The following is a 25,222-nucleotide window of genomic DNA, read 5'->3' as shown; positions in this document are numbered from 1 at the left end:
CTTTTTAGGAGCAAAAACCGTGATTTTTTTTTTTTTTTTCCCCAAGGTTTTAAGGTGAAAAAAGTGCTGTTGGGGTGTGGGAAGCCGCGCCTCAGGCCGTACGGAGTCGCAGCGGTGGGCGGAGCTTCTTTCAATGGCCTCAGGGCGGACCTGAGTGAACACTGCCGCCCCCCCCCCCATCTCTCCCCCCCCCCCCCCCCCCCCCCCCCAAACCAATGGGAAAGCGCGGGAGTGGGGAGCCGGCGGCTTGCCCTCAGCCCCACAGCAGACATGTGCCGAGCTATTAATATGCCCTCTCCCCCCCAAAAAAAACCCTTTAATATACCAAAACCTCGCTTAAATCTCCCTGTATAGCTCGAGGGAACGAGCGCTGCCTTCACCTGCCCGCAGCCACACACACACACACACACACCCCCCAACCCCAGTTTATCACCTTCGTACGGCCACCGAGGCGGATCCAAACCTCGGGCTGCTATTGGCCAAGAATGGGTGCCGTTCTATTGGTCCTCCGGGGAAAGACGCCGTAGCCAATCAGAAGGCGTCCTTTCGATCCCCGGTAGGGTATAAAAAGGCAGCGCGGCGGCTATTCCATATTATTTTCGGTAGCCAAACGTGGAGCGATGTCGGGGCGCGGCAAGCAGGGGGGCAAAGCCCGGGCAAAGGCCAAGTCGCGTTCGTCCCGCGCCGGCCTCCAGTTCCCCGTTGGCCGCGTTCATCGTTTGCTTCGTAAGGGTAATTACGCCGAGCGGGTGGGCGCCGGCGCTCCCGTTTATTTGGCTGCCGTTATGGAATACCTGACAGCTGAAATTTTGGAGCTGGCGGGTAACGCCGCCCGGGATAATAAGAAAACGCGGATCATTCCCCGTCACCTGCAGCTGGCGGTGAGGAACGACGAGGAGCTCAATAAGCTGCTGGGTGGCGTCACCATCGCCCAGGGCGGGGTGCTGCCCAACATCCAGGCTGTGCTGCTGCCCAAGAAGAGCGAGAGCCACAAGGCCAAGGGCAAGTGAGGCAGCAGCAGAGGGGTTGGGGGGAAACCAGCAGGTTTTTGTTCTTTGTTTTAAACCCAAAGGCTCTTTTCAGAGCCACCCACCGCTTCAGGAAAAGGGCTGGAGGACCGGGGTGAGGAGGGGGCTTGGCGCTAATGAGCTTTAATCCATTAATTGTTTTTCCACTATGGGAGCTATGAGAGGGGAAAGCCCCTCCGTCACCCCACAGCTCATTAAGCAGCCCTTAAAGAACCAGGAGAGCACCCAGTAAAGAATAGAAGTGACGGAGGAGATCGGTTTCACGGCTGTGACAACAACGACTCACAAACTAAACACTAATTTCTACCGATAACGTTACTTCCTGGTATTGCCGCATGAGCGAAGGAGTGGTGGTTGCTTGTCGTTATGCAAATGAAGGCTCCAGTCTACGCCCACCCATTGGCTGTGACAGCCCCTGCAGAGCTCCCCCGCCCATGCCCCTGCGGCTTCTCCAAAACCCGCGCGCTGATTGGCCCGTTCCTGATTCCGTCCAACCAATGGCGGTGCGCCGTTTGGAGCCCCGCCTTTTCTGCCACTATCTCCCCAGCCCTGCTGGGGTGGGCACCAGGGCGGGCCGCGAGAAGCGGTGGGGGCAACTCTCACTCCGAAATATTAATTAATACACCCAACACTCTTTATACGATCCCACCCCAGAAGAAAACACGTCCCATTTCATCCCTGTTCTACCTAAACATGAAATAAAAGCTAAAAAACAGGGTGGTGGCGGTGGGGGGTGTCATTCCCCCCCCAGCCACTGCACTACGCTTTAAGTACGCGCTAATAAAACCTTTTTACGCTCATCACACCCAGCTTGTTTTTCTAAAATTGCTGTTTTGACACTCCAAAGAAGCCTCAGTTCTGCCCTGAAATAAACAGACTAGCAGTAAAATCCACCCTCCCACACACACAGGTGCGTATCTAACATATAACACCCACCTACAGGCAAAGACTTCCGCGTCTTGGGGGTCCGTCTAACGGCACCCACCCACTCCCCCAACTCCCCCAACAGCAGCGAATACAATGGCGGCCCCCCCCCCCCCCCCAGGCTTTATAGAGTCCCGAAGCGGACCAGAGGGAAACCTGCGCTTTATCTCCGTGCGCGCCTTTCTCCCCGCCCCGCCGTGACGTCCCACGCCGGTCCGGGCCAATCAGAGCGGAGCAAGGGTTTGAAGGCGAAAGCGGCAGCACGAACGAGTAACCCCGAGGAGGGACGGCTGCGGGAAAAGCCTCAACTACAGCCCCGAACGGGCGTGTTGTTAAAATACAGAAAAATAATCCATTTTACTGAGGACTCTTAAAGCGTCCCCACCCCCCCTACCGCGCTCTACAAACCCTCAGAAAGTCCAGAAAAACACGGCGCATCTCAGCAGCAATATCAGCTCTTTAGCAAGCAGGTGGGTGGCTCTGAAAAGAGCCTTTGGGTCGAGTCGAGGCGAGCGGGTTCCCGCAGCCGCGTCCAGCCGCTTTTTTACTTGGAGCTGGTGTACTTGGTGACAGCTTTGGTACCCTCGGAGACGGCGTGCTTAGCCAGCTCGCCGGGTAACAGGAGCCGGACGGCCGTCTGGATCTCCCGCGAGGTGATGGTGGAGCGTTTGTTGTAGTGGGCCAGGCGGGAAGCCTCACCCGCGATGCGCTCGAAAATGTCGTTGACGAAGGAATTCATGATCCCCATAGCCTTGGAGGAGATGCCGGTGTCGGGGTGTACCTGTTTCAGTACCTTGTAGACGTAGATGGAGTAGCTCTCCTTGCGGCTGCGTCGCCGCTTCTTGTCGCCTTTCTTCTGGGTCTTTGTCACCGCTTTCTTGGAGCCCTTCTTGGGGGCGGGCGCCGATTTGGCCGGTTCGGGCATGGCGTACTCTCCGAGCTCACCACAAAGCAAACGCTACGGAGTGGAAGAGAGCTACCGCCCGGCGCCGCTTTTATAGCGGCGTTATGCAAATGAGGGATTCAAATGTCGCGCTCTCCTATTGGCCGAGACGTCTTACAGCGCCCCGCGCGGAGACACACACGCGCCCCCTCCCCTCCGCGCATGCAAATCTAGCGGCTCCAGAACGTAGGCTCTGATTGGGCGCTGATCGTTGAGTTCAGCGCAAGGGTCTCGGCCAATCAGAACGCGCCGTTAGGATCCCGCCGCGCACAGCATGGACAGCGGGAAGCCGCCCTGCTCCCCTGTTCGAGCTCGGTGCCGCCCCGGAGGGGGAGCACGGCCGGCACGGGGGGACCCCACGTCGCGGGAACCGGGATGTGGGGAAGCCGTAGCGGGGTTTTCCCGGCGGCGGGGGGAGGGGGGGAAGCGGTACCGGAGCCGCTCGACCCCGCTTTCCCTTCGGGACCGGAGCGCTCCCGGGGAGACCGCGGCCGGACCGCGGGATTCCCTTCTCGGCCCCGCCCACCCCGCCCCACCCGAATCCGGAGACCAATCAGCGCCGAGCGCGCGAAATTCAAATCTCCCGCCGCTCAGCTAACAAGAAGCGCCTTTTCCGCCTCTAATTGCTGTTCATTTTAATTAGCGCGGCATCCCCGTTAGCAGGGGGTGGCCCCTGGCAGGCAGAGTAATTTTATGCGTCATAGGGCTGTTTTGGGGTTAATCCCCTCATTTTTCGGTCCCTTAAAGAGCCGTCAGCGGCAGCATTGGTGGTTCAGTGGTAGAATTCTCGCCTGCCACGCGGGAGGCCCGGGTTCGATTCCCGGCCAATGCAACGCATCATTATTTTTTTTTTTCCTTCTTCCCATTTTCACCCCTTTCTCCAGCCCCCTTTTCCACCTGGAACACAAGAACGGACCGCAGCACTTTACCGCTCCCACCCGTAAAAATAATAATTCGCGTCATAAAAAAAAAAAAAAGAAAAATTAACAATATTTAAATCCCCCCGTCCCTGGGTGGGCTCGAACCACCAACCTTTCGGTTAACAGCCGAACGCGCTAACCGATTGCGCCACAGAGACCCGCGGTATCAGCCCCCCCCGCCGCCCCTCCCAACACCGGGCTGCACTGCACCCTCTAAAATTTGGGGGGGGGGGGTCCTGTACTTGCAAGAGAAAAGGGGGGGCCCCGGGTTGGAAAATAGGATGGTGCTCCCCTCCCAGCAAGGTGCACCCTCTCCCCAAATCCTGGAAAAGCTGGGGTGGGGGGAATCTTGGAAAATTGCACTGGGGGAGGCTGTTGCACCTGTGATAGAAGGGGGGGGTAAAAAAAGCGGGGGGGTAAAAAAAGCGGGGGGGGGGGGCAACTGCAAGAACTGGGGAAGGGGAGGGCAGGGAGCGCGCACGGGGGGATTGCCCGTCTGCGGAATTGCAGCAGAACGCCTCAAAACCCTTGCTAAAAAAAAAAAACCACCAAAACAAACCAAACAAAAACTAAAGGAAAAGTGCAGAGGGGGAGCTCCCCCCCCCCCAAAATAAATCAGTTTCAAAAGGTGATGGGGGTGGAAGGAGACGGAGGGGGAAAGACAAAATTTGAACTCCCCGACGAGGATGGGATTCGAACCCACGCGTGCAGAGCACAATGGATTAGCAGTCCATCGCCTTAACCACTCGGCCACCTCGTCCGCCGGGCAGCACGCGCCCGCCGCGCCGCCATGGGGCGCGCTAAGCCGGCAGGAGGAGGAGGAGGAAGGGGGCGGGGACAGAGAGGAAAGGGGGCGGGGATAAAGAGAGGAGGGGCGGGGTTTCGCCCTGGGGGAGGCGGTGCCAAGTGGGGTGGCGGGAGCGGGGTGCGCGCAGGGGATGTAGCTCAGCGGTAGAGCGCATGCTTCGCATGTATGAGGCCCCGGGTTCAAGCCCCGGCATCTCCAGCGCGGGTTGGGGGGAACCTTCCTTCGCCTTATTGTTTGTTTGGTTTTTTTGGGGGGGGGGGGGGGGAGGGAGGCTGGAATAAGGAGTCGGCCCTTAAGGGGAGCCCTCTTAGCCCTATTTTGTACCTCCCGCCTCGGAAATCCCGCCACCTCCGCTCTTTCACTGCCCTGCCCCATGTGGGAACGCAGTCTCCTCCTGGAATTTTTCCAATTACGTGTTATCAGGATAAATTAAAAGATCGTGTGTATAAGTAGCAGAGTGGCGCAGCGGAAGCGTGCTGGGCCCATAACCCAGAGGTCGATGGATCGAAACCATCCTCTGCTAATTACTTTTTTTTTCTCCCCCCACTCTTATTTCTCTCCTTGTTCGCCCCTTCTGCACTTTCCTCACGTCCTCAACGCCCTCTGCTAAGGATAAACACCCCCCCTGCGCTGGATTTAATGATTTTCTCTCCCTCCTAAATATCACGATTTATTTCGCACAAGCACCCAACGCTCTCACGACGGATGGGTGGCTGCCCTGCCATCTTCACAAGGTGTCCCAGGTTGGAAAGGACCTGCAAAGAAACCCAGCTCAACCTCCTGCTGGCAGCGGGGAGAGTTAAATCAAACAGAATTGCTCATGACTTCAGTTTTGGAGGAATCTCTAAGGGTGGAGAGCCCTGCACGGTGCTTCCCCGTGCGTGATCATGCTCCCATTTGCACCATGGGTGCTTAACCGGAGCTCAGCGCTGGAATGAGAAAGCTGCTCTCTACAGCGACGCTATACCCGGGATGATCAGGCCTCCAGAGGGGAAAATTTAAGTCCCAAAAAGCCACCGGGATCCGCCGTTAATCCCGATCCGAGCGCTCCGGCCCGAGAAGCAACGAGCGAGCGCTGCCGGCTTTGGCGCCTAAACCGTCGGTTTAAACTCCAGAGCCGCGGTCTGATTGGTGGATGAGAGGAGCGGCGCAATTCGATTGGTCGGTGGGAGAAGGGAGGCGGGGACGAGGTGAAGGTAGGCGGGGGCGCCAGAGGGCCGACTGAAGTTCTCCCCCAGGTCCGCACCCTCGCGGGCCTATATACTATATAAGCCCCGGCGGAGGCGGGGCTGCGCTCAGTCCGCGGCGGGGTGAGTAGGGAGTGGGTCTGTGTCGGGCTGTGGGATGGGGCTGGGCCGGCGCTCGCAGCCCAACGCCTTTTCCAGGCCCGGCTGCGGTGATAACGTCCATTTATGGCTGTTGTAATGCTGTCCTGTTAAATTTTGTGAGTTCCGGGCGGCTAACATCCACCCCGGGGTAACAGGGAGCGATATAAAGTTGTGTATAATCACTCGCCCGCTCCCCGTAGAGGCTTCACGGCTCAGCCGCCGCAATTCGGCCTCCCTGGTGGGAATAAAAGCACCCCAATCCCCTTTTTTTTTTTTTTTTTTTTTAAATTATTTTCTCTCTCTGGGGAAAAAAAAAACGCGCAACGCGGAGGGAGGTCGTTGAAAAATCCGTGGCAAAACGCCCCAAGTGCGGAGGGTTGGGAGAGGTAGATGTTTTGAAGCGGGGTGGGAAAAAGAAGGTTAATAAAAAGAAAATGAAGCCTCCCCGTCGGGGAATCGAACCCCGGTCTCCCGCGTGACAGGCGGGGATACTCACCACTATACTAACGAGGACAGAGCCGGCAGCCGTTTGCGGCCGGCGGTTACTTAAATTTCGTCCCGGCGCCGAGCACCGAGAAGCGGCTCCCCCCCGCCTCCGTGGGAGAACCTCGGAGAAGGTGCGGACATGCGTGGGGAAGGACACAGGTTTGGGGGGGGGGGGGGTGAGAAGCGGCGTCAGCTGCCGGTGATGGAGAACGAGGGCGACCGCGGAGAAGACGCGGCGCCGTGGCTTAGTTGGTTAAAGCGCCTGTCTAGTAAACAGGAGATCCTGGGTTCGAATCCCAGCGGTGCCTCTGCTCTGTCGCGTCTTTATCGCGATAGCCTGGTAGTTTTCATTATTTCTCCCCCGCTTTTTTGTTTTGTTTTAAAATAAAAGGCTACTCCTAAATCTTGCCGGCGCATACCGAGGAGGGAAGGATGCATGGGGGTGGAGTTCGCGGGGAAGGGATAGAAAATAATATAAAAGTGAAAAATAGAGGGGGGGGGGGGGAGGAATTTAAAAAAAAAAAAAAAAGTTTTCCCTGACCGGGAATCGAACCCGGGCCGCGGCGGTGAGAGCGCCGAATCCTAACCACTAGACCACCAGGGAGCGGTGAAAGGAATTCTACCGCCGGCCCTCAGGGCTCCGCGCTGGTGGCGCTGGAAGTTGGGAGGTGGATCGAAATGGCGCGCAGCCATTGGTCGCCCGCGTTTAGGGAAGGAACCAATCAGCCCGCGCGCTTTGGAGCCGCCCCAGCGGAGCGGGGGAAGCGGGAGAGCCCCCCCGTCGTCCTCCCGGGGCCGCAGCACCGCGCAGACCCCCTCGAGCCGCATAAATCCCCCCCCCCCGTTTCATCACTGGAGACAGACCCTCCTCCTCCATTGAAGTTTCAGGCTTTTTATTGCTCCTTGCAGGCGGGGAGTCCCGGCCGAGCTGGGCTGCGAGGGTCGGGTTGGTGAATTGGGGACAGGTTTGGGGATTTTGGGGATTGTTCAGCCCCAGATTCCCGCGCTGAGCCCGGGAGGGATGCGTACCCGAGGAGCGGGACGAGCCCAAGAACTGCGGCGGAGACACAAAGCTGTAAACTGGCAGTTTTAATCACTTTTTTGTGGGTAATTAAGCCCATTCGGGTGCCACCCCTGAGGTCACGCCAAGTGCCATCGAGCCGTGGGACGTGACACCGCAACACCGCGGACTGAAATCCAGCACCAGGAAGGGCTGGGAATAACCCTGCTCCGGATGCGGCCACGGCGCCGGAGACACGATCCCGCAAGAGCCGGGAAAGGCGTGCAAGCGTCGGGTGACACGCAACAACCGGCGTGTTGAGAGGCGTGACGGCGCGTGCCACGCGTTGACAGGGACGGCGGGAGGGTGGCATGCACAAGTGGCGTGACCGGTGCACGACGCGCGCGAGCGGCACGTGACACGGGACGCCGGCCACGCGCAAGCGGCGGGGACGGGTGGGACGCGTACAACTGGCACCAGCAGCGTGACACCCGTTCACCGAGCGTGCGGCACACGCAAGCGGCGTACGACACGCACAAGTGGCATGCGACGCACGCAAGCGGCGTGCGACGCGCCCCTTCCCCCCCCCGTCCCACCACCACCGTCACCGCTCTACAACACCCGCACCCCCGCCGCACACCCGGTGACGGAGGGAAGCAAAACCGGCACGCGAAATCGGGGCGAAATCGGGAAATTGAAGCGCCGCAGCGGCACGGTGACAGCGGGCGCGTGCTCCAGGGTCCCCACGGATCCCCGAAACCGTGTTCGTGTTCTAACAACCCATCACTGCCACGGATGAGCGGTGCCTGGATAAAGACCCAAAGCGTCGTGGTTTCACCCCAAAGCAGAGGGAGGGCGGTGTCAGCCGTCGGCACGCGTAACGAGTCACTCGGGGCTCAGCCAAGCGCCAGCCTCCTCCACGGCACGCGGCACAACGAGGAAAACCTCGCAGAGCCCTTGGGAGAGGAAATCCCGCAGGAAAGCCCTGTGGGAAGGCGAGGAAAAGGAGGTGACCCCCCACCGTCCCTATGGCTGCATTTTGCCCCCGCTACCGGCGTCACCTTACCTGAGCTCGGCCTCGCCGCCGATGGCGACGGGCGCCCGGAGTTTGGAGTCGAGGTTGTAGTAGGTGCCGCGGAGCTGCCGTACGGCCAACCAGTGCTTACGGCGGAACGGCAACGCCACGAAACCCAGCGAGACATGAGAGGGGACGTTGAGGATGAAACCCAGGATCTGTCCCAGCGCCAACCGCTCCAGCGACCTGCCGGAGAAGGGCGAGGAGGGGTGGATAAATTAAAAATAAAGGGTGAGGAGGAGGCTGGAGGGTGGAAAAATGGCTGGGGGGTGGGGGGGTTTGGGATGGGGGCCGCACCGGCGTTTGTCCCACCAAATGGCCGCCAGCTCCAGGCTTTGCAACGCTGCCATGATGACGTTGACGTCATAATTACCAGTGCCCAAAAAGCTGCGGTGCGGGTTGAGGCGGGCGTCGGGGGCCAACCTGTTTCACGGGGCAGAATTCCAAAAAAAAAAAAAAAAAAAAACCCCAAAAAAACGAACAACAATAAAATAAGCGAAAGAACCGAAATAAGGGAAAATTGGGGGGGGGGGAAACCGGGATGTCGCGCACCTCTTGCAGATCTCGTCGGCGGCTTCCTGGGTGAAGCAGGGTCGCTGCAGGACGTTGTTGAGAGCGTGGAGGGCGCAGAGCTCCAGGCGCTGCCGCTCGTGGTAAAGCCCCCCCCCCCGCCGCCCCCCCCGCCGAGGACGACGAGGGGAGGGGGGACCCCGACATGACCCTCGGGTTTGAGGGGGACCTGGCTGCGCCTGGGGGGGGGGGCGGAATTTTGGATGGGAGGGGAGGGTGGTGTCAGCTCCAAAGTTCCCTGTGGGGAGTTTGGGGGGGGAGCAATCGGTGGCACCCCCAAATCTTTCAGGCACTCTCCTGTACCCCTCAGGCCCCCCCAATACCTTCCTGAGACCCCCCCCCCTGCTTCCCCCAGGCCCCCCCAAATTCCCCGCACATCTCCCCAAGTGCCTCCCAGCTCTTCCAGCCACCCTCCTGGACCCCCCCCCAAAGACACACACACCACCCCCCCACACACCCACAGACCTCCCAGGTCCCCCTCCCTGCATCCATCAGCCCCCCCCAAAAGACCCTCCAGAACCCCCTCACACCTCCCTAGACCCCCCCCAAACCCCCGGGCTCCCCAAAACCCCCAGACACCCCCCCCCCACGAACCCCTGAAATACCCTCCAGCATCCCCCCCCATCCATCCAGTCCCCCCCCAGGCACCCCCAAACAGCCTACTAGAGCCCCCCCAGGTGCTCACCCTACCCCCCAACCCCCCCCAAAGACATCTCCAGACCCCCCGGGCACTCCCAACCCCCCCAAAACAACCACCCAAACTCCCTGCCCCCCCCCCCCCAGCAGCTCCAGGACCCCGCCTATACCCCCTCAACCCTCCACAGACCCCAGACCCCCCCCCCCCAAAAAAAAACCCCTCCAGGCTCTGGCAAACAGCCCCAGAGCCCCCCAGCCCTCTGCTCACCCCCAAAACCTCCAGACAGCCCCCCCCCCCCGCAACCCCCTACCTCCCCCTTCCCCCCCCCCAGCACCCCAGACTCTCTCCTTAGCCCCCCCCACACCCTCAGACCCCCCCCAAACCCTCCACCCCCCCACCGGCGCACCCCTATGACACTCCCAGGCCCCCTTCAGACCCTCTGCCCCCCCCAAAACACCCTCCAGGGTCCCAAAACCCCCCCAGACTCCTGCAGAACCCCCCCACACACACTCCGGGCCCCCCCCCCCCCACTCAGGCCGCTCCACCGCCACCCCTCAAGGCCCCGCGGGCCTTCCAGGCCTTCCCCGGCGCTACCCGTTCCCCTCCGGCTCCCCCAGGACCCCCCCCACCGGGATAACCCCCCCGGACCCGGCCCAGCTCACCCCAAGGTTCCTCCGGGGCCGGCGGCGGCCTCATTCCCCCCCCCACAACGGCAACAGCCGGAACTACAAGTCCCGGCGTGCACCGCGGCGGAAGTGTGCGTGGCCCGCCGCTGACCTTCTTCCCGGCGTGCTTTGCACATCACCCATTCCCCCCAATAGCGCCTCCGGGCAAGCGGTGGGTGCAGACCTCTTTCCCGGCGTGCTTTGCACCCGCCGCGCTGCCGCTAGGAGGAAGCGGCCCGACCTTCTTCCCGGCGTGCTTTGCGACCCCACCACAGGCCGCCATGATGAGGCGCAGCCGCTGCCGGTGTCGCCGCTTTTAATGTCACTGGGTTTGTTCCCCCCACCCCACCCCCCCCCCCGTCTGTCTGTCCCTCGGTCTGTCTGTCCCCCGGTTCGGTGGTTTCAGCAGCGCTGGACGCATCCGCCGTGTCCGGGGCAGGCTTTGTTTGGGGGGGGGGGGGAGGGGGGGAGACGTGGAGTGAGTGGGGGGATCGAAGGGGACGTTGGGGGGGGGGCAGGGGACATGGGGGGCACTGGGGACATGGGGGTGACACAGGGCAGGGGACATGGGGGGACAGGGGACATGGGGGGCACTGGGGACGGGGGGGGCACAGGGCAGGGGACAGGGGATGGGGGACATGGGGGGCACTGGGGACATTGGGGGGGACACAGGGCAGGGGACATGGGGGGGACAGGGCAGGGGATATGGGGGCACTGGGGACATGGGGGGATGGGATTGGGACATGGGGGGCCAGGGGATGTGGCACTGGGGACATGGGGGGACGTGGGATGGGGGACATGGGGGGCAGGGGACATTGGGGGGGCACTGGGGACATGGGGGGACAGGATTGGGACATGGGGGGGCACGGGGGACATGACACTGGGGACATGGGGGGCAGGGGACATGGGGGTCACAGGATGGGGGACATGTGGGGACATGTGGGGACAGAGGATATGGGGGGACACAGGATGGGGGACAGGAGCCATGGCACTGGGGACATGAGACAGAGGACATGGGGGGCACTGGGGACATGGGGGGACATGGGACGTGGGACAGGACATGGACACTGGGGATGGGGGACAGGGGACACGGGGGGGCACTGGGGACATGGGGGGACACAGGACAGGGGACAGGGGGGGCACTGGGGACATGGGGGGCACTGGGGAAATGGGACAGGACATGGGGGGACAGGGGACAGAGGACAGGGGACATGACATGGCACTGGGAACATGGGGGGCTCTGGGGACATGGGGGGGGCACTGGGGGTATGGAGGGACATGAGGACATGGGGGGGTACAGGGACTGGGGGGGTGAGTATGGAGGACATGGGGACATTAGGGGGGACACAGAGGACATTAGGGGACATGACATGGGGGTGTGGGGAGATGCAGATACAGGGGACAGGAGGGGACGTGGGGGGGGGGACGACACCCAGGGACAGGGGTGACCGTGGGGGGTGACAAGGTGACCGTGGGGGGGGAACACACACAGGGTGACCGCGGGCACCCACCCAGCAGGCTGCTCCAAAAAGCGTCGCGGGTGGCATTGCCGGTGACGGCCCCCGGCGCGGCCGGATTGCGACGGGTGCTGGTGACGCGCAGCGCCCGTCCCTCGTCCCCCACGCTCGTCACCTCCACTTCCACGACGTGCCAGTCGGGAACGCTGCGGGGACACGCGGGAAGGGGGTCGAGGTGTGGGGTGGTGACACCGGGGCGGTGGAGGGGGTTGACGGTGGCTCGTCACCCACCTGGGGTCGGCCACCAAGCAGGCGCGGACGCCGTCGAAACCGAGTCGGGGGGCGGCCACGGCGGCGGCCGCCATGGTGTTGACGTTGTTGGGGGCGAGGGGACAGAGGGGACGCAGGGGACCCTCGTAAAGGACCGAGCGCGTCCCCTCTGCCACCGCCGCCGCCAGCCGCTCCCGCAGCCGCCCTTCCAGGCGGAAGCTCTGCGGGGCCTTCGTCATCGTCACCTTCAGCGCCTGGGGTTGGGGACACACGCGCGCACGTCATCGCCGATACCACACCCCCCCGGGGCTCTCCCCCAAAATGCCGGTGTGGTTCCCAGCGTCGGATGCTGTCCCCGAACCCAGGTGGTGTCCCCAAATCCAGATGTGGTCCCCAACCCCAGGTGGTGTCCCCAGATCCAGATGTGGTCACCAAGCCCGGCTACTGTCCCCAACCTTGGACGCTGTCCCCAAAATCAGATGTGGGCTCCCTGCCCACCCCCCCCCAAACCTGGATGTGGTCCCCAATCCAGACACTGTCTCACCCCTTGGTGTCCCTAACCCTCTGGTGTCCCCAACCCCATGGTGTCCCACCCCTTGGTGTCCCCAACCCCATGGTGTCCCACCCCTTGGTGTCCCTAACCCTCTGGTGTGTCCCACCCCTTGGTGTCCCTAACCCTCTGGTGTCCCCAACCCCATGGTGTCCCACCCCTTGGTGTCCCCAACCCCATGGTGTCCCCAACTCTCTGGTGTCCCCAACCCCACGGCATCCCAAGACCCACGATGTCCCCAAACTCCACAGTGTCCCCAACTCCACAGTGTCCCCCCTCCTCAGTGTCCCCAACCCCACAATGTCCCCAACCCCACAACACCCCAAGCCCCACAGTGTCCCCAACCCCCCCCCAGCGTCCCACCCATTGGTGTCCCCAACCCTCTGGTGTCCCCAACCCCATGGCACCCCAAGCTCCACAGTGTCCCCAACCCTACAGTGTCCCCAACCCAACAGCATCCCAAGACCCATGATGTCCCCAACCCCACAATGTCCCCAACCCCTGGTGTCCCGCCTCCTCAGTGTCCCCAACCTTCTGGTGTCCCCAACCCCACAGCATCCCAAGACCCGTGATGTCCCCAAGCTCCACGGTGTCCCCAACTCCCCAGTGTCCCCAACCCCACAATGTCCCCTACCCCCTGTCCCACCTCCTCAATGTCCCCAACCTTCTGGTGTCCCCAACCCCAAGACACCCCAAGCCCCACGATGTCCCCGACCCCACAATGTCCCACCTCCTCAGTGTCCCCAACCTTCTGGTGTCCCCAACCCCACGGCATCCCAAGCCCCACGATGTCCCCAAGCCCCACGATGTCCCCAAGCCCCCCATCCCGGTGTCCGCCCCGGGTGACTCACGGCCAGCGTGCCGGCCTCGTCCATGCGCCGAATGTCCTCGCAGCCCCACAGGGCGCCGCGGGGGACGTAGAGCGTGTGTCCCCCCCGCTCCGCCGCCCCCCGCAGCCGCCGCTCCGTCTCGGGGTCGGCCAGCGCCGTGGGGGACCCCAGCTGGGGACAGCGGCTCAGGCCACCGCGTCCCCCGCCGCGGTCCCCTCCGTCCTTACTGCTTCCGTGGATCCTGACGTCCCCGTGTCCCCACAGCCCCGATGGCCCCAACCTCCCCGTGTCCCCAATACCCCATTCCCCCTGTCCCCAACCTCCCCGTGTCCCCAACACCCCGTCATCACTGTCCCCAATATCCCCAGTCCCCAACCTCCCGATGTCCCCATGTCCCCACCACCCTGTCCCTGCTGTCCCCAACCTCCCCACATCCCACTGTCCTCGTCATCCCCGACGTCCCCAACACCCCCACGTCCCCACCGTCCCATCGTCACTGTCCCCAACCTCCTTATTGTCCCCAAAACCCCATCGCCATCGTCGTCAACCTCCCCGCTGTCTCCACGTCCCTGCCATCCTGTCTCCAACCTTCCAGTTGTCCCCAGTGTCCCCCACGTCCCCACCACCCCCTCCCTGCTGTCCCCAACCTCCCCACGTCCCAATGTCCTTGTCGTCCCCAATGTCCCCAACCATCCCCGTTGATCCCAACACCCCCACGTCCCCGCCGTCCCATCGTCACTGTCCCCAACCTCCTTATTGTCCCCAAAACCCCATCCCCATCGTCCTCAACCTCCCCGCTGTCCCCAACGTCCCCACCATCCTGTCCCCAGTGTCCCCACCACCCCATCCCTGCTGTCCCCACCATCTCCATTGTCCCCACCGCCCCATCGTCACTGTCCCCGACCTCCCCACGTCCCCCCTGTCCCCGTTGTCCCCACCATGAAGTCAGCGTGGGCCAGGATCTGCTCGCCGTGCTCCCGGGCCACGCAGGGATGTGCCACCTCCACCACCAGGTCCACCTCGCTGGGGACACGGGGTGGCATCAGGACGTGGGGGGACACTGGGGTACTGGGTGGCACTGGGACGTGCGGGGGACACGGGGTGGCACTGGGTGTGGGGGGACCCTGGCGTACTGGGTGGCACTGGGACGTGGGGGGACACTGGGGACCCTGGCGTACTGGGTGGCACTGGGACATCAGGGGACACTGGGGACCCTGGCGTACTGGGGTGGCACTGGGTGTGGGGGGACCCTGGCGTACTGGGTGGCACTGGGACATCAGGGGACACTGGGGACATGGAGATCTGGGGAGGTGACAGGGGGTGGCAGGGTGGCACGGAGAGGGGGAATGGGGGTGACAGGGGGGTGACACTGGGGATTCTGGGGGGACACTGGAGTTCTGGGGTGATGGGGGGGGTGACATTGGGGTCCTGAGGGGTGATGGGGGGGTGACACTGGGGTCCTGGGGGGTGACACTGGGGTCCTGGGGGGTGATGCTGAGGGTGACATGGGGGTCCCAAGGGTGACACTGGGGTGACAGCGGGGGGGGGGGGGTACGCCACAGTGCTCCGGGGGACCCTGGGGGTGACATTGGGGTCCTGGGGGGTGACATGGGGTGGCAGGAGGTCCTGGGGGGGACACTGGGGATACTGGGGGTGATGGGGGGGTGACACTGGGGTCCTGGGGATCCTGGGGGTGACACTGGGGATCCCTGGGGGGTGACACTGGGGATCCCAGGGGTGACATGGGGGTGGCAGGAGATCCTGGGGGGGACACTGGGGATCCTGGGGGTGACAGGGGGGTCCTGGGGGTGATGGGGGGGTGACATTGGGGTCCTGGGGGGTGACACTGGGGTCCTGGGGGGTGATGCTGAGGGTGACATGGGGGTCCCAAGGGTGACACTGGGGTGACAGTGGGGTGGGGGGGGGTACACCACAGTGCTCCAGGGGACCCTGGGGGTGACACTGGGGTCCTGGGGGGTGTCACTCACGTCTGGGGGAGCAGGCGCAGGTCCGGCAGGCGCAGGGGGGGGGGCAGCCCCTCCAGCCGCCCCCCGTTCCGTGCCCAAACGAAGGCCAGAGCCAGGCCCAGGGGGGGGCCCCGCGACAGCAACTGCCCCGCCAGGAACTGCCCTGGGGGGGGGGACACTGCTGTCACCCCCCCGTCCCCAAAAATTGCCCTGTCATCCCCCCTGTCCCCAGGAACTGCCCCGGGGGGGGGTGGGGGGACAAAATGACACAGCGCCGTGTCACACCCCCCCATCCCCATAACCCCCAGTTCCCCCCCCCCATTGTCCCCAGTTAACCCCCAGGATCCACCCAGTTGCCCCCGTAGCCCCCAGTTGCCCCCATAGCTCCCCAATTACCCCATAGCTCCCCAATTGCCCCCCAATTGCCCCCATAGCTCCCCAATTACCCCCAGTTGCCCCCATAGCTCCCAATTGCCCCCATAGCTTCCTAATTACCCCCCAGTTGCCCCCAATTGCCCCAGTTACCCCCATAGCTCCCCAATTACACTCCCAATTGCCCCCAGTTGCCCCCATAGCTCCCAATTGTCCCCCCAGTTGCCCCCAATTGCCCCAGTTACCCCCATAGCTCGCAGTTGCCCCCATAGCTCCCCAATTGCCCCCAATTGCCCCAGTTACCCCCATAGTTCCCCAATTACCCTCCCAATTGCCCCCAGTTGCCCCCATAGCTCCCCAATTGCCCCCATAGCTCCCCAATTACCCCCCCAGTTGCCCCCCAATTTGCCCCCAATTACCCCCATAGCTCCCCAATTACCCCCCAGTTGCCTCCCAATTTGCCCCCAATTGCCCCCATAGCTCCCCAATTACCCCCCAGTTGGCCCCAGTTGCCCCCATAGCTCCCAATTGCCCCCCAATTGCCCCCATAGCTCCCCAATTGCCCCCCCAGTTACCCCCCAATTTGCCCCCAATTGCCCCCATAGCTCCCCAATTACCCCCCCAGTTACCCCCCAATTTGCCCCCAGTTGCCCCCATAGCTCCCCAATTACCCCCCAATTGCCCCATTCACCCCCTTAGTCCCCTAATGAACCCCTAATTACCTCCTAATTACCCCATTGCCCCCAATTACCCCCTCAATTGCCCCATAGCCCCCCCACCTCCCCAGTTACCCCACTTACCCCACCAATTACCCTAATTACCCCCCACAGCCCCCCTTACCCCTCCCATTACCCTAATTGCCCCCTTAATTGCCCCCAATTACCCTCCAATTGCCCCAATTACTCCCAATTACCCCAAATTGCCCCCACCGACCCCTCCAATTGCCCCAATTACCCCCCAATTGCCCCCAGTTACCCCCATTGCCCCCCTAATTACCCTCCTGCCCCCCATTGCCCCCCCCCAGTTACCCCCTCAATCGCCCCCAACCCCCCCCAACCCCTCAATACCCTCCCAGTTACCCCTCCCAGTCCCTCCCAGTGCCCCCAGTACCCAACTGGCCGTAGCCCAGGATCCCCACACGGCGACAGCGGGGGGCTTCTGCCTGCGCCATGGCTTGGGGGGCGGTCAAGGGGTCAGGGGTCAAAGGGGTCAGGGGGGCACTAAGGGCTGCCCCCCTGGCCCCATAACTGCCCCCTCTGCCCCCTAATTCTCCCCCAATTGCCCCCCTGCCCACTAATTACCCCCCTAATTGCCCCCCTCTGGCCTATAACTACCCCTCCAGACCCCCGACCGCCCCCCCTGCCCCCTAATTACCCCCCTAACTGCCCCCCTGCTCCCTAATTACACCCTAATTGCCCCCCTCTGGCGTATAACTACCCCCAGACCCCCAACTGCCCCCCATCCCCTAACTACCCCCCTAATTGCTCCCCTGCCCTCTAATTACCCCACTAATTGCTCCCCTGCCCCCTAACTACCCCCCTAACTGCCTCCCTACCCCCTAATTACCCCCTAATTGCTCCCCTCTGGACCATAACTACCCCCCCCAGACCCCCAACCGCCCCCCCTGCCCCCTAATTACCCCCATAATTGCTCCCCTGCCCACTAATTACCCCACTAATTGCCTCCCCGCTCCCTAAATCCCCCCTAACTGCCCCCCTACCCCCTAATTACCCCCCTAATTGCCCCCCTCTGGCCTATAACTACCCCCCAGACCCCCAACTGCCCCCCACCCCCAACAACCCCTGTAATTACCCCCTAATTACCCTCCTAATTGACCTCTGCCCCCTAAATACCCCCCTAACTGCCCCCCTACCCCCTAATTACCCCCCTAATTGCCCCCCTCTGGCCTATAACCCCCCCCCAACCCCCCACCTACCCCCACGTCCCAGCGCTCCGCCACGATTCGACCTTTGACCCTCCCCAAAATCCGCCCCCCCCCCCCCCCCCCCCCCCGCAGTTAATGCTCAACCCGGACTCCTGCCTCCCGGGGGGGGGGGGCGGGGCCAGCGGCCGCCTGAGCTCCGCCCCCTCCCACCGTTACCATAGCGACCGCTCCTCAGCGCCGCCCCCTCCCACCGTTACCATAGCGACCGCTCCTCAGCACCGCCCCCTCCCACCGTTACCATAGCGACCGCTCCTCAGCGCCGTTGCCGCGGCAACGCGGGGAAAAGGAGGCGTGTCCTTCCCTCCCCGCCCCTCCCCTTTTGGCAGCGTCGCCGTGGCAACCGCCGCAGTGCCCCGCCCACCTTCCTCCCTTCCCTTTTCCCGCGCAGCGTTACCGCGGCAACCGGCCCGTTGCCATGGCAACCGGCATCCGCAGCCCGGGGGGGGGGGGGGCATCATCGCAATGGGGGGGTGGGAGGGGGGAAACCCCTGGTTGCCATGGCAACGGTGGGACACCGCCCCCCCCCCCAAAGGGTCCACTCATGACCGTGGCGTGTCCTTAGCGTGGGCAGCACCCCCCCCCCCCAAAAAAAAAACCCCCAAACCACCCCCCACCCCACGCGCACACGCCAAGGACACGCCACGCACACGCCGCGTGCGGCGGCAAGGCCAAGGCCACGCCAAACCCACGCCACGCACACGCCAAACCCACACTAAGCACACGCCAAACCCACGCCACGCACACGCCAAGAACATACGAAGCACATGCCAAGCCTACTCCAAACACACGCCACGCACATGCCAAGCCCACACCAAGCACATACAAAGCCCACGCCAAGCCCACGCCAAGCACACGCCATGCACACGCCAAGCCCACGCCAAACTCACGTCAAGCCCACTCCAAACCCACGCCAAGAACATACCAAGCCCACCCCAAACACATGCCACGCACATGCCAAACCCAGGGCAAGCCCACCCCAAACCCACACCAAGCACATGCCAAGCACATACCAAGCCCACGCCAAACACATGCCACGCACACACCAAACTCACGCCAAGCACACGCCAAGCACACACCAAAGTCATGCCACCCACATGCCAAGCCCACGCCAAGCACACACCAAACACACACCAAGCACATACCAAGGCCACGCCAAACACATGCCACGCACACCCCAAACCCACACGAAGCACACACCACACACACACCAAACCCACGCCAAGCACACGCCAAGCCCACCCCACAGACACGCCAAGCCCACACCAAAGCCATGCCAAGCCCACGCCACGCACACGTCAAACCCACACCAAGCACATACCAAGCGCACGCCAAGCCAACCCCAAACCCAACCAAGCCCACGCCAAACCCACGTCAAACCCACACCAAGCACATACCAAGCCCACACAAACCCACGCCAAGCCCATGCCATGCACATACCAAGCACACGCCAAGCACACGCCAAGCCCACGCCAAACCCACGCCAAGCGCACGCCAAGGACACACCAAGCACATACCAAGCCCACGCCAAGCCCACGCCTCGCACATGCCACGCACACGCCAAGCACATACCAAGGACACACCAAGCCCACGCCAAGCCCACACCAAACCCACCCCACAGACACGCCAAGCCCACGCCACGCACACGCCACGCACACGCCACCCCCCGCAGCAGAGAGGCGCCGGCGGCGGTTGGAAACACCGTGATGGATTTTTATTAAAATAGGAAAGTGTCGGCCGCGGCGAATTAAAAAATCCCCCCACGGGCCTAGAAAAGCCCCCGGGGCCCCCCCGGCCCCACCCGGGGCCCCCCAAAACCCGGGGGGGGGAGGGGCTGGGGGGGGAGGGGCGGCGGGGGGGGCCGCAAGCAAGCGAGAGCGCGGGGGGGGGGGAGGGGGGAGCTTTTTTATTGGGGGGGGGGGGCGCCGAAATGCGTCGCACGAGGCCGTCGTGTCCGTGCGAGTCGCACGTCCTCCTCGGGGAGAGGGGGTGCGGGTGAGCGGCCGCGTTGCACGAGGGGGCGCGTCGCACGAGGACCCGCGTGGCACGAGGCCCCGCGTTGCACGAGGGAGGGCCCGTGTTGCACGAGCCCGCTGCCATCGCACGAGGAGCCACGTTGCACGAGGATCCGTGTTGCGGAAGGGCCCGTGTTGCACGAGGATCCGTGTTGCACGAGGGCCCGTGTTGCACGAGGCCCCACGTTGCACGAGGCCGCCGTTGCCCGGCCCCTCGCGTCCGTGTCTCTTGCACGTCCTCCGCCAGGACGCTCGTGAAGGGGGCACAAGGGCCACGTGTCGCACAAGGGCCACGTTGTCGCACAAGGCCGGGCGTCGCACGAGGGCCGAGCGTCGCCCGAGGCTGCCGTCGCGCAAAGCTGTGCGTTGCACGAGGCCACCGTTGCACCAGGCGTCGCACGAGGAGCTGCGCTGGCCAGGGCTGTGCTTTGCACGGGGCGGGGGGGATGGCAGCGCGTGAGGTTGTGCGTTGCACAAGGCCAGGCATCGCACAAGCGCACGACTGCAGAAGGCCGTGCGTTGCACAAGTCGTCCAGTGCGCAAGGGCGTGCACCGCACAATAACGCGCGTGGCACAACCCCGTGCATCGCACAAGTCCCTCACCGCCCAACTCCGTGCGCCGCAAAAGTCCCTCGTCGCACAAGTCCTTCACCGCACAAGGCCGTGCATCGCACGGCCCCGTGCATCGCACAACTCCCTCGCTGCACAACACTGCGCGTTGCACGAGTCCTTTTTTGCGAAACACCGTGCGTCGCGCCAGTCCTTCATCGCAAAACAAATCCCTCGCTGCAAACTACCGTGCATCGCGCAACCCCGTGCATCGCACGAGTCCCCTCACTGCACAACGCCGTGAATCGCACGACCCCGGTGCATCGCACGAGGCCGTGCATCGCCCCCGCCCCTCGTCGCACGCCCCCCGCTGCGTCGCACGCCCCCGTGCATCGCCCAAGTCCTTCATCGCACACCCCCGTGCGTCGCACGCCCCCGGCGCATCGCCCACCTCCCTCCTCGCACGCCCTCCCACCGGTGTCCGTGCGTCGCCCGCGCCCCTCCTTGCACAACACCCCCCCCCCGTCGGTGCATCGCACGCCCCCGTGCGTAGCACAAGTCCCTCGTTGCACGACAACCCCTCCCATTTTCCCAACATCCCGGTGCGCCGCACGTGTCCTCCGTCGCACGTGTCCTCCGTCGCACGAGTCCTCCGTCGCCGCACAAAACCGGGCATCGCCCGCGGCCCCCCCCGTCGCACGACCCCCCCCGGTGCGTCGCACGACCCCCCCCCCCGGTGCGTCGCACGAGTCCCTCGCCCCTGAAAAAAAAAATCCCCCTCCCCACCCTTCCACCCATCCCCGGTGACGGTGGGGGGGGAGGTGGGGGGATGGGTGGGGGGATGGGTGGGGGGGTGGGGGGATGGGTGGGGGTGGGGGGAGGGGCGTTCAGATTTGGGTCTCCTGCACGTTCTCCTTGGAGGGGCTCTTGAAGAGCAGGGGTTCGTGCACCGAATTGAGCAACGGGTTCTTGCCGCAACCCAACGCCGCCCCGCTGTTGCCGTAATGGGCGGCGAAGGCGGCGTAACGGTCGAGGTGGTCGCGTTCCAACGCCGGCAAAGCCAAACGATTGTCCCCGTTTCCCCCGGTAGCGGGATTGGGAACGGTACCGGTCCCGGCGGTACCGGCGGCGCCGGTCAATTCGTCCTCCACGTTGACGATTTCGACGGCGCGGGCGGGTCCGCCGCGGTGCTTGTGGCGTTGGTGTTGTTTGCGGAGCTTGTAGAAGGCCACCAACATGACGGCCGCCATGAAGGTGATGGCCACGAAGCAACCGATGATGATCTTGGTGGTCTTCAAGACGTCGTCCAGGTCTTGCAAGCCACCGCCCGCCCCGGCCGCCGCCGCCGTGATGGGGACGGTGAAAGGTTTGCCGGTGGCGCGGGTGGCCGGCGCCGCCGTCGAACCGCCGGCGGCGGTTTCCCAGCCGGCGGTGGGCGCCGGGGCGGTTTGGGGGGCGGGTTCTTCGCCGCCGGCGTCGGTGGTTTCCACCGTGACGGTGGTGAAGTAGGTGTAGCCGGTGGCGGCGGCGGCGGCGGCGGCGGCGGCGGCGGCGGCGGCATCGGCGGCCGAGACGTTGAGCGTGGCGGAGGCGGTGGTGTTGCCGGCGGCGTTGGTGACCATACAGGTGTACTGCCCCGTGTCCTGCACGGTGACGTTGGTGAAGTTGAGCGTGCCGTCGTGGAGGACGGAGATCCTGACGCGGTACGAACCGTGGGTCATCAACGTCCCGTTGGGCGTCAACCAGTTGACCGACGTCATGGCCGTCCCCGTCCGGCACTTGAGTTCGGCCGCCATCCCTTCGGTGACGTTGAGGTCGGCGGGGGGTTCGACGATGACGGGGGCGTAGCAGGTGAAATGTCCCGGCTCCAGCTCGCCCAGGTAACGGCCGCGTAACGCCGGCGGCGCGTGGCAGCGGGCGCAGCAGCTGGTGTTGCTGGGCACCGTCTCCCTCAACCACCAACTCAACCAGAGGACGTCGCAATCGCAACGCCAAGGGTTGTGGTGGAGGTGGACCCGCTCCAGGCGGTGCAGGGGGGCGAAGAGGTCGTGGGGGAGCGAGGCCAGCTCGTTGTGGGCCAAATTCAACTCTTCCAACGCCTTCAGGTCGTCGAAGGCGTTACGCTCCACCGCCGCCACCCGGGCGTGCATCAGCCACAATTTCCTCAGGCTCCCCAAACCTTGGAAGGAACCGGGCCGGACGCGCCCCAAGCGATTCCCCGAAAGCTCCAGTTCTTCCAAGCGCACCAAAGCCGTCAAGTTGGGGATCTCCTTCAAGTTGCACATCCCCAAGTTCAAATAGCGCAAGTTGACCAAACCTTCGAAGGCGGCCTCCGAGATGTACTCCAGGCGCTTGAGCTCGCCCAAATCCAAGCGCCGGAGGGAAGGGACGCGGTTGAAGGCGTAGGACGGGATGCTCTCGATGGGGTTGTTGCGCAACCAGAGCTCGCGGAGCTTGGAGAGGTACTCGAAGGCTTGCGTCGGGACGGTGGTCAAGCGGTTGTCGAAGAGCTCCAAGGTGTTGAGGTTGGGGAGGCCGTTGAAGGCGCCCACCTCCACCTTCCGCACCAGGTTGCGGCTCAGCTGGAGGATCTCCAAGTGCCGCAGGTGCTTGAACGTGTCCGTGCGGATCACCTGGATGTGGTTCTCCTGCAGGTTTAGGTAACGCGTGTTGACCGAAATACTCGCCGGCACTTCCAAGAGTTCCCGTCGGGTGCAGATCACCCGACTCGCTTGGTTGCTGCAAGAACAAGCCGCCGGGCAAGAGGTCGGAGCCGCCGCCGGCGCCGCCGGGGCCAACAGCAACAGCAGCGACAGCAGCAACGCCGGCGGCGGCAGCGGCAGCAGCGGCATCCTAACGGGCGCCGGCGCCGCCATGGTCATCAAGGGGCATCGTCCGGCTTCAGGGCCCCGGGTGGTGCTGCAAAACGAGAAGGGAGACGTGGGCGGTTGGTTACGACGGGGCGGCCGGGGCGCCGGCGCGTTGCCCGCGGCAAAAAATGCAGCGCCGGGTGTCGGCGGCCGCGATGCCGAGGGAATGCGAAAATGCAGCGGTGGGAGCCGGCGGCAGCGACGGCGCGTGGCACGCGCGGGCGAGGAAATGCGAAAATGCGTCGGGCCTTTGCGGCAGCGGCGCCGAGGAAATGCAAAAACACGCGCCGGGAGTTTGCGGTAGCAATGCCGAGGGAATGCGAAAATGCAGCGGTGGGAGTCGGCGGCAGCGACGGCGCGTGGCACGCGCGGGCAGCGCGCGTGAGCAACAAAATGCAAAAATGCATCGGGCGTTTGCGGTAGCAATGCCGAGGAAATGCAAAAAAACGCGCCGGGAGTTTGCGGTAGCAATGCCGAGGAAATCCAAAAACGCGCCGGGAGCTGGTGGCGGCGATGCCATGCGGCGTGCACGTGCAGCACATGCAGGCGAGGAAATGGAAAAATGCATCGGGCGTTTGCAGCAGCAGCGCCGAGGAAGTGCAAAAAATGCGCCATGCAGCACCGGGCGTTTGTGGCAGCAGCGCCGAGGAAATGCAAAAATGCAGCGCCGGGACTTTGCGGCAGCGATGCTGCATGGCATGCACGGGCAGCGCGCGCGGGCGAGGAAATGCAAAAATGCATCGGGCGTTTGCGGCAGCAGCGCCGAGGAAATGCAAAAATGCAGCGCCGGGAGTTTGCGGCAGCAATGCCACGTGGCGTGCACGTGCAGCGTGCGCAGGCGAAGAAATGCAAAAATGCGCCGGGCGTTTGCGGCAGCAACGTGGCACGGCGTGCAAGTGCCGCGCACGAAGGAGAGGAAATGCAAAGAACGCGGCGCCGGGAGTTTGCGGTAGCAATGCGGAGGAAATGCAAAAATGCAGCGGGCGTTTGCAGCAGCAATGCAACGCGGCGCGCACGGGCACGGTCGCCGCGCCGCGCCGGGGAAACGGGCAGCTCGGTGCAGGGTGCGCCGTGCACCGTCAGCGCAACGCGCGGCGCAGGGGCAGCCGAGCGCAGGAACGCAGCGTGCAAGGGCAACGCGACGCAGCGTGCAAGGGCAGCACTGCCCCGGGCCCGGGCCCCCAAAAAATGCATCGTACGCGCGCGTGGTCGATGCGGGGCCTCGTGCAAGGGGAGTCGGGTGCGAAATGCGCGGTGCACGGGCAAGGCGCCGCGCGTGCGCGCCCGCAGCGCGATGCGGCGTGCAGAGGTAGCTCGGTGCAAACGTGCAACGTGCACGGGCCGCGCGACTCCCGTTGCGTGCGTACGGTGGATGCAACGTGGTTTGCACGGGCCGTGCGACGCACGCTGCGCGCGCACGGTCAATGCGACGCCCCGCGCACACCCCAGCGATGCACCCTGCGTGCGCGCGGGCAACGCGGCGCGGCGCACGAGGGCCGTGCAATGCACCAGGCGTGTGCAACGCAGCGTGCACAACTACCCGGGTGCAACGCACGGCGTGCACCACGTGCTGCACCTTGCACGGCTGCAAACACCGACCCCCCTCCTCGTGATCCCCTCGACTGCCCTGAGAGCACCCTTGCACACGTGTGTGCGTGCACATCCCTGCACAGCTGCTCGCACACACGCGTGCACATCCTTGCACACCCACGTGCGCGCATAGCCATGCACACACCCGTGTGCGCGCGCACACTCGTGCTCACACCCAGACACGCTCACAGCCACGTGCCCACGCACCCAGGCCTGCACCCGCGTCCTTGCACGCGTGTGTGTACACACGAGCACACAACGATGCACACGCCAGCTTGCACACGCATCCCCACGCACGCCCGCTTCCTCGCAGCCGCGTACACACACGCGCGCATCCCATCCTGACACACGCACGCGTGCACGCACCTCCACGTGCAAAGCACCCACGCGTGCACAGCCCCATCCCTGCACTGCCCCACGTGTGAG

The 25,222-nt window shown here is 63.9% G+C and overlaps 5 protein-coding genes and 8 non-coding genes across 14 annotated transcripts; 5 read left to right on the top strand and 8 right to left on the bottom strand.

Annotated features, from left to right (window-relative positions):
- Positions 1-190: 190 nt before the first annotated feature.
- Positions 191-1,467, top strand: LOC126035019 (histone H2A type 2-C-like). The gene has a single exon (XM_049793108.1). It carries the CDS (start codon positions 621-623, stop codon positions 1,008-1,010), a length of 390 nt encoding a protein of 129 aa, XP_049649065.1. The 5' UTR covers positions 191-620; the 3' UTR covers positions 1,011-1,467.
- On the bottom strand, positions 1,467-2,913 carry LOC126035020 (histone H2B 5-like). The gene has a single exon (XM_049793109.1). It carries the CDS (start codon positions 2,875-2,877, stop codon positions 2,497-2,499), a length of 381 nt encoding a protein of 126 aa, XP_049649066.1. The 5' UTR covers positions 2,878-2,913; the 3' UTR covers positions 1,467-2,496.
- Positions 2,914-3,656: 743 nt separating this feature from the next.
- TRNAG-GCC (transfer RNA glycine (anticodon GCC)) lies at positions 3,657-3,727 on the top strand. Its single transcript has one exon. It is a non-coding gene; the product is annotated as a tRNA-Gly (tRNA).
- Positions 3,728-3,899: 172 nt separating this feature from the next.
- Positions 3,900-3,973, bottom strand: TRNAN-GUU (transfer RNA asparagine (anticodon GUU)). The gene has a single exon. It is a non-coding gene; the product is annotated as a tRNA-Asn (tRNA).
- Positions 3,974-4,493: 520 nt separating this feature from the next.
- Positions 4,494-4,575, bottom strand: TRNAS-GCU (transfer RNA serine (anticodon GCU)). The gene has a single exon. It is a non-coding gene; the product is annotated as a tRNA-Ser (tRNA).
- A 174-nt stretch (positions 4,576-4,749) lies between these two features.
- Positions 4,750-4,821, top strand: TRNAA-CGC (transfer RNA alanine (anticodon CGC)). Its single transcript has one exon. It is a non-coding gene; the product is annotated as a tRNA-Ala (tRNA).
- A 253-nt stretch (positions 4,822-5,074) lies between these two features.
- TRNAM-CAU (transfer RNA methionine (anticodon CAU)) lies at positions 5,075-5,146 on the top strand. The gene has a single exon. It is a non-coding gene; the product is annotated as a tRNA-Met (tRNA).
- A 1,246-nt stretch (positions 5,147-6,392) lies between these two features.
- Positions 6,393-6,464, bottom strand: TRNAD-GUC (transfer RNA aspartic acid (anticodon GUC)). Its single transcript has one exon. It is a non-coding gene; the product is annotated as a tRNA-Asp (tRNA).
- A 207-nt stretch (positions 6,465-6,671) lies between these two features.
- Positions 6,672-6,745, top strand: TRNAT-AGU (transfer RNA threonine (anticodon AGU)). The gene has a single exon. It is a non-coding gene; the product is annotated as a tRNA-Thr (tRNA).
- Positions 6,746-6,969: 224 nt separating this feature from the next.
- On the bottom strand, positions 6,970-7,041 carry TRNAE-CUC (transfer RNA glutamic acid (anticodon CUC)). The gene has a single exon. It is a non-coding gene; the product is annotated as a tRNA-Glu (tRNA).
- A 307-nt stretch (positions 7,042-7,348) lies between these two features.
- JOSD2 (Josephin domain containing 2) lies at positions 7,349-11,965 on the bottom strand. 2 transcript variants are annotated; one of them, XM_049792744.1, is made up of 5 exons: positions 10,382-10,703; positions 9,065-9,261; positions 8,810-8,935; positions 8,504-8,698; positions 7,349-8,422 (listed from the first exon to the last, which is right to left on the bottom strand). In XM_049792744.1, exons 1-5 carry the CDS (start codon positions 10,519-10,521, stop codon positions 8,334-8,336), a joined length of 747 nt encoding a protein of 248 aa, XP_049648701.1. In that variant the 5' UTR covers positions 10,522-10,703; the 3' UTR covers positions 7,349-8,333. The 2 variants fall into 2 exon arrangements, with proteins under 2 accessions (XP_049648701.1, XP_049648702.1); XM_049792745.1 differs by lacking the exon at positions 10,382-10,703 and adding an exon at positions 11,896-11,965 and having other exon boundaries at positions 7,352-8,422.
- Positions 10,697-17,797, bottom strand: ASPDH (aspartate dehydrogenase domain containing). The gene is made up of 8 exons (XM_049792743.1): positions 17,767-17,797; positions 16,941-17,003; positions 15,480-15,621; positions 14,430-14,514; positions 13,513-13,662; positions 12,133-12,365; positions 11,896-12,047; positions 10,697-10,824 (listed from the first exon to the last, which is right to left on the bottom strand). The coding sequence occupies exons 2-8, from the start codon at positions 16,999-17,001 to the stop codon at positions 10,787-10,789; spliced, it is 861 nt and encodes a 286-aa protein (XP_049648700.1). The 5' UTR covers positions 17,002-17,003; positions 17,767-17,797; the 3' UTR covers positions 10,697-10,786.
- A 3,400-nt stretch (positions 17,798-21,197) lies between these two features.
- Positions 21,198-23,316, bottom strand: LRRC4B (leucine rich repeat containing 4B). Its single transcript, XM_049792738.1, has one exon. The coding sequence runs from the start codon at positions 23,216-23,218 to the stop codon at positions 21,224-21,226; it is 1,995 nt and encodes a 664-aa protein (XP_049648695.1). The 5' UTR covers positions 23,219-23,316; the 3' UTR covers positions 21,198-21,223.
- Positions 23,317-25,222: the final 1,906 nt, after the last annotated feature.

This window comes from Accipiter gentilis, chromosome 36 (genome assembly GCF_929443795.1).
Source record: "Accipiter gentilis chromosome 36, bAccGen1.1, whole genome shotgun sequence".
Taxonomy (NCBI): Eukaryota; Metazoa; Chordata; class Aves; order Accipitriformes; family Accipitridae; genus Astur; species Astur gentilis.
The sequence above is the reverse complement of the archived record's forward strand: the minus strand, read 5'-3'. Positions and strand labels throughout refer to the sequence as shown.

Excerpts from the sequence above, each read along its gene's own strand:
- LRRC4B (XM_049792738.1), bottom strand. The coding sequence starts at position 23,218 with ATGACCATGGCGGCGCCGGCGCCCGTTAGGATGCCGCTGCTGCCGCTG.
- ASPDH (XM_049792743.1), bottom strand. The coding sequence starts at position 17,001 with ATGGCGCAGGCAGAAGCCCCCCGCTGTCGCCGTGTGGGGATCCTGGGC. Across the intron at positions 14,515-15,479 it reads CTGCGCCTGCTCCCCCAGAC|CGAGGTGGACCTGGTGGTGG; the intron begins GTGAGTGACACC and ends CCGTGTCCCCAG. Across the intron at positions 12,366-13,512 it reads ACGAGGCCGGCACGCTGGCC|GCGCTGAAGGTGACGATGAC; the intron begins GTGAGTCACCCG and ends CCCCAACCCCAG.
- JOSD2 (XM_049792744.1), bottom strand. The coding sequence starts at position 10,521 with ATGTGCAAAGCACGCCGGGAAGAAGGTCAGCGGCGGGCCACGCACACT. Across the intron at positions 9,262-10,381 it reads GGCCCCGGAGGAACCTTGGG|GCGCAGCCAGGTCCCCCTCA; the intron begins GTGAGCTGGGCC and ends CCCCCCCCCCAG. Across the intron at positions 8,699-8,809 it reads ATTTGGTGGGACAAACGCCG|GTCGCTGGAGCGGTTGGCGC; the intron begins GTGCGGCCCCCA and ends CTTCTCCGGCAG.
- LOC126035020 (XM_049793109.1), bottom strand. The coding sequence starts at position 2,877 with ATGCCCGAACCGGCCAAATCGGCGCCCGCCCCCAAGAAGGGCTCCAAG.
- LOC126035019 (XM_049793108.1), top strand. The coding sequence starts at position 621 with ATGTCGGGGCGCGGCAAGCAGGGGGGCAAAGCCCGGGCAAAGGCCAAG.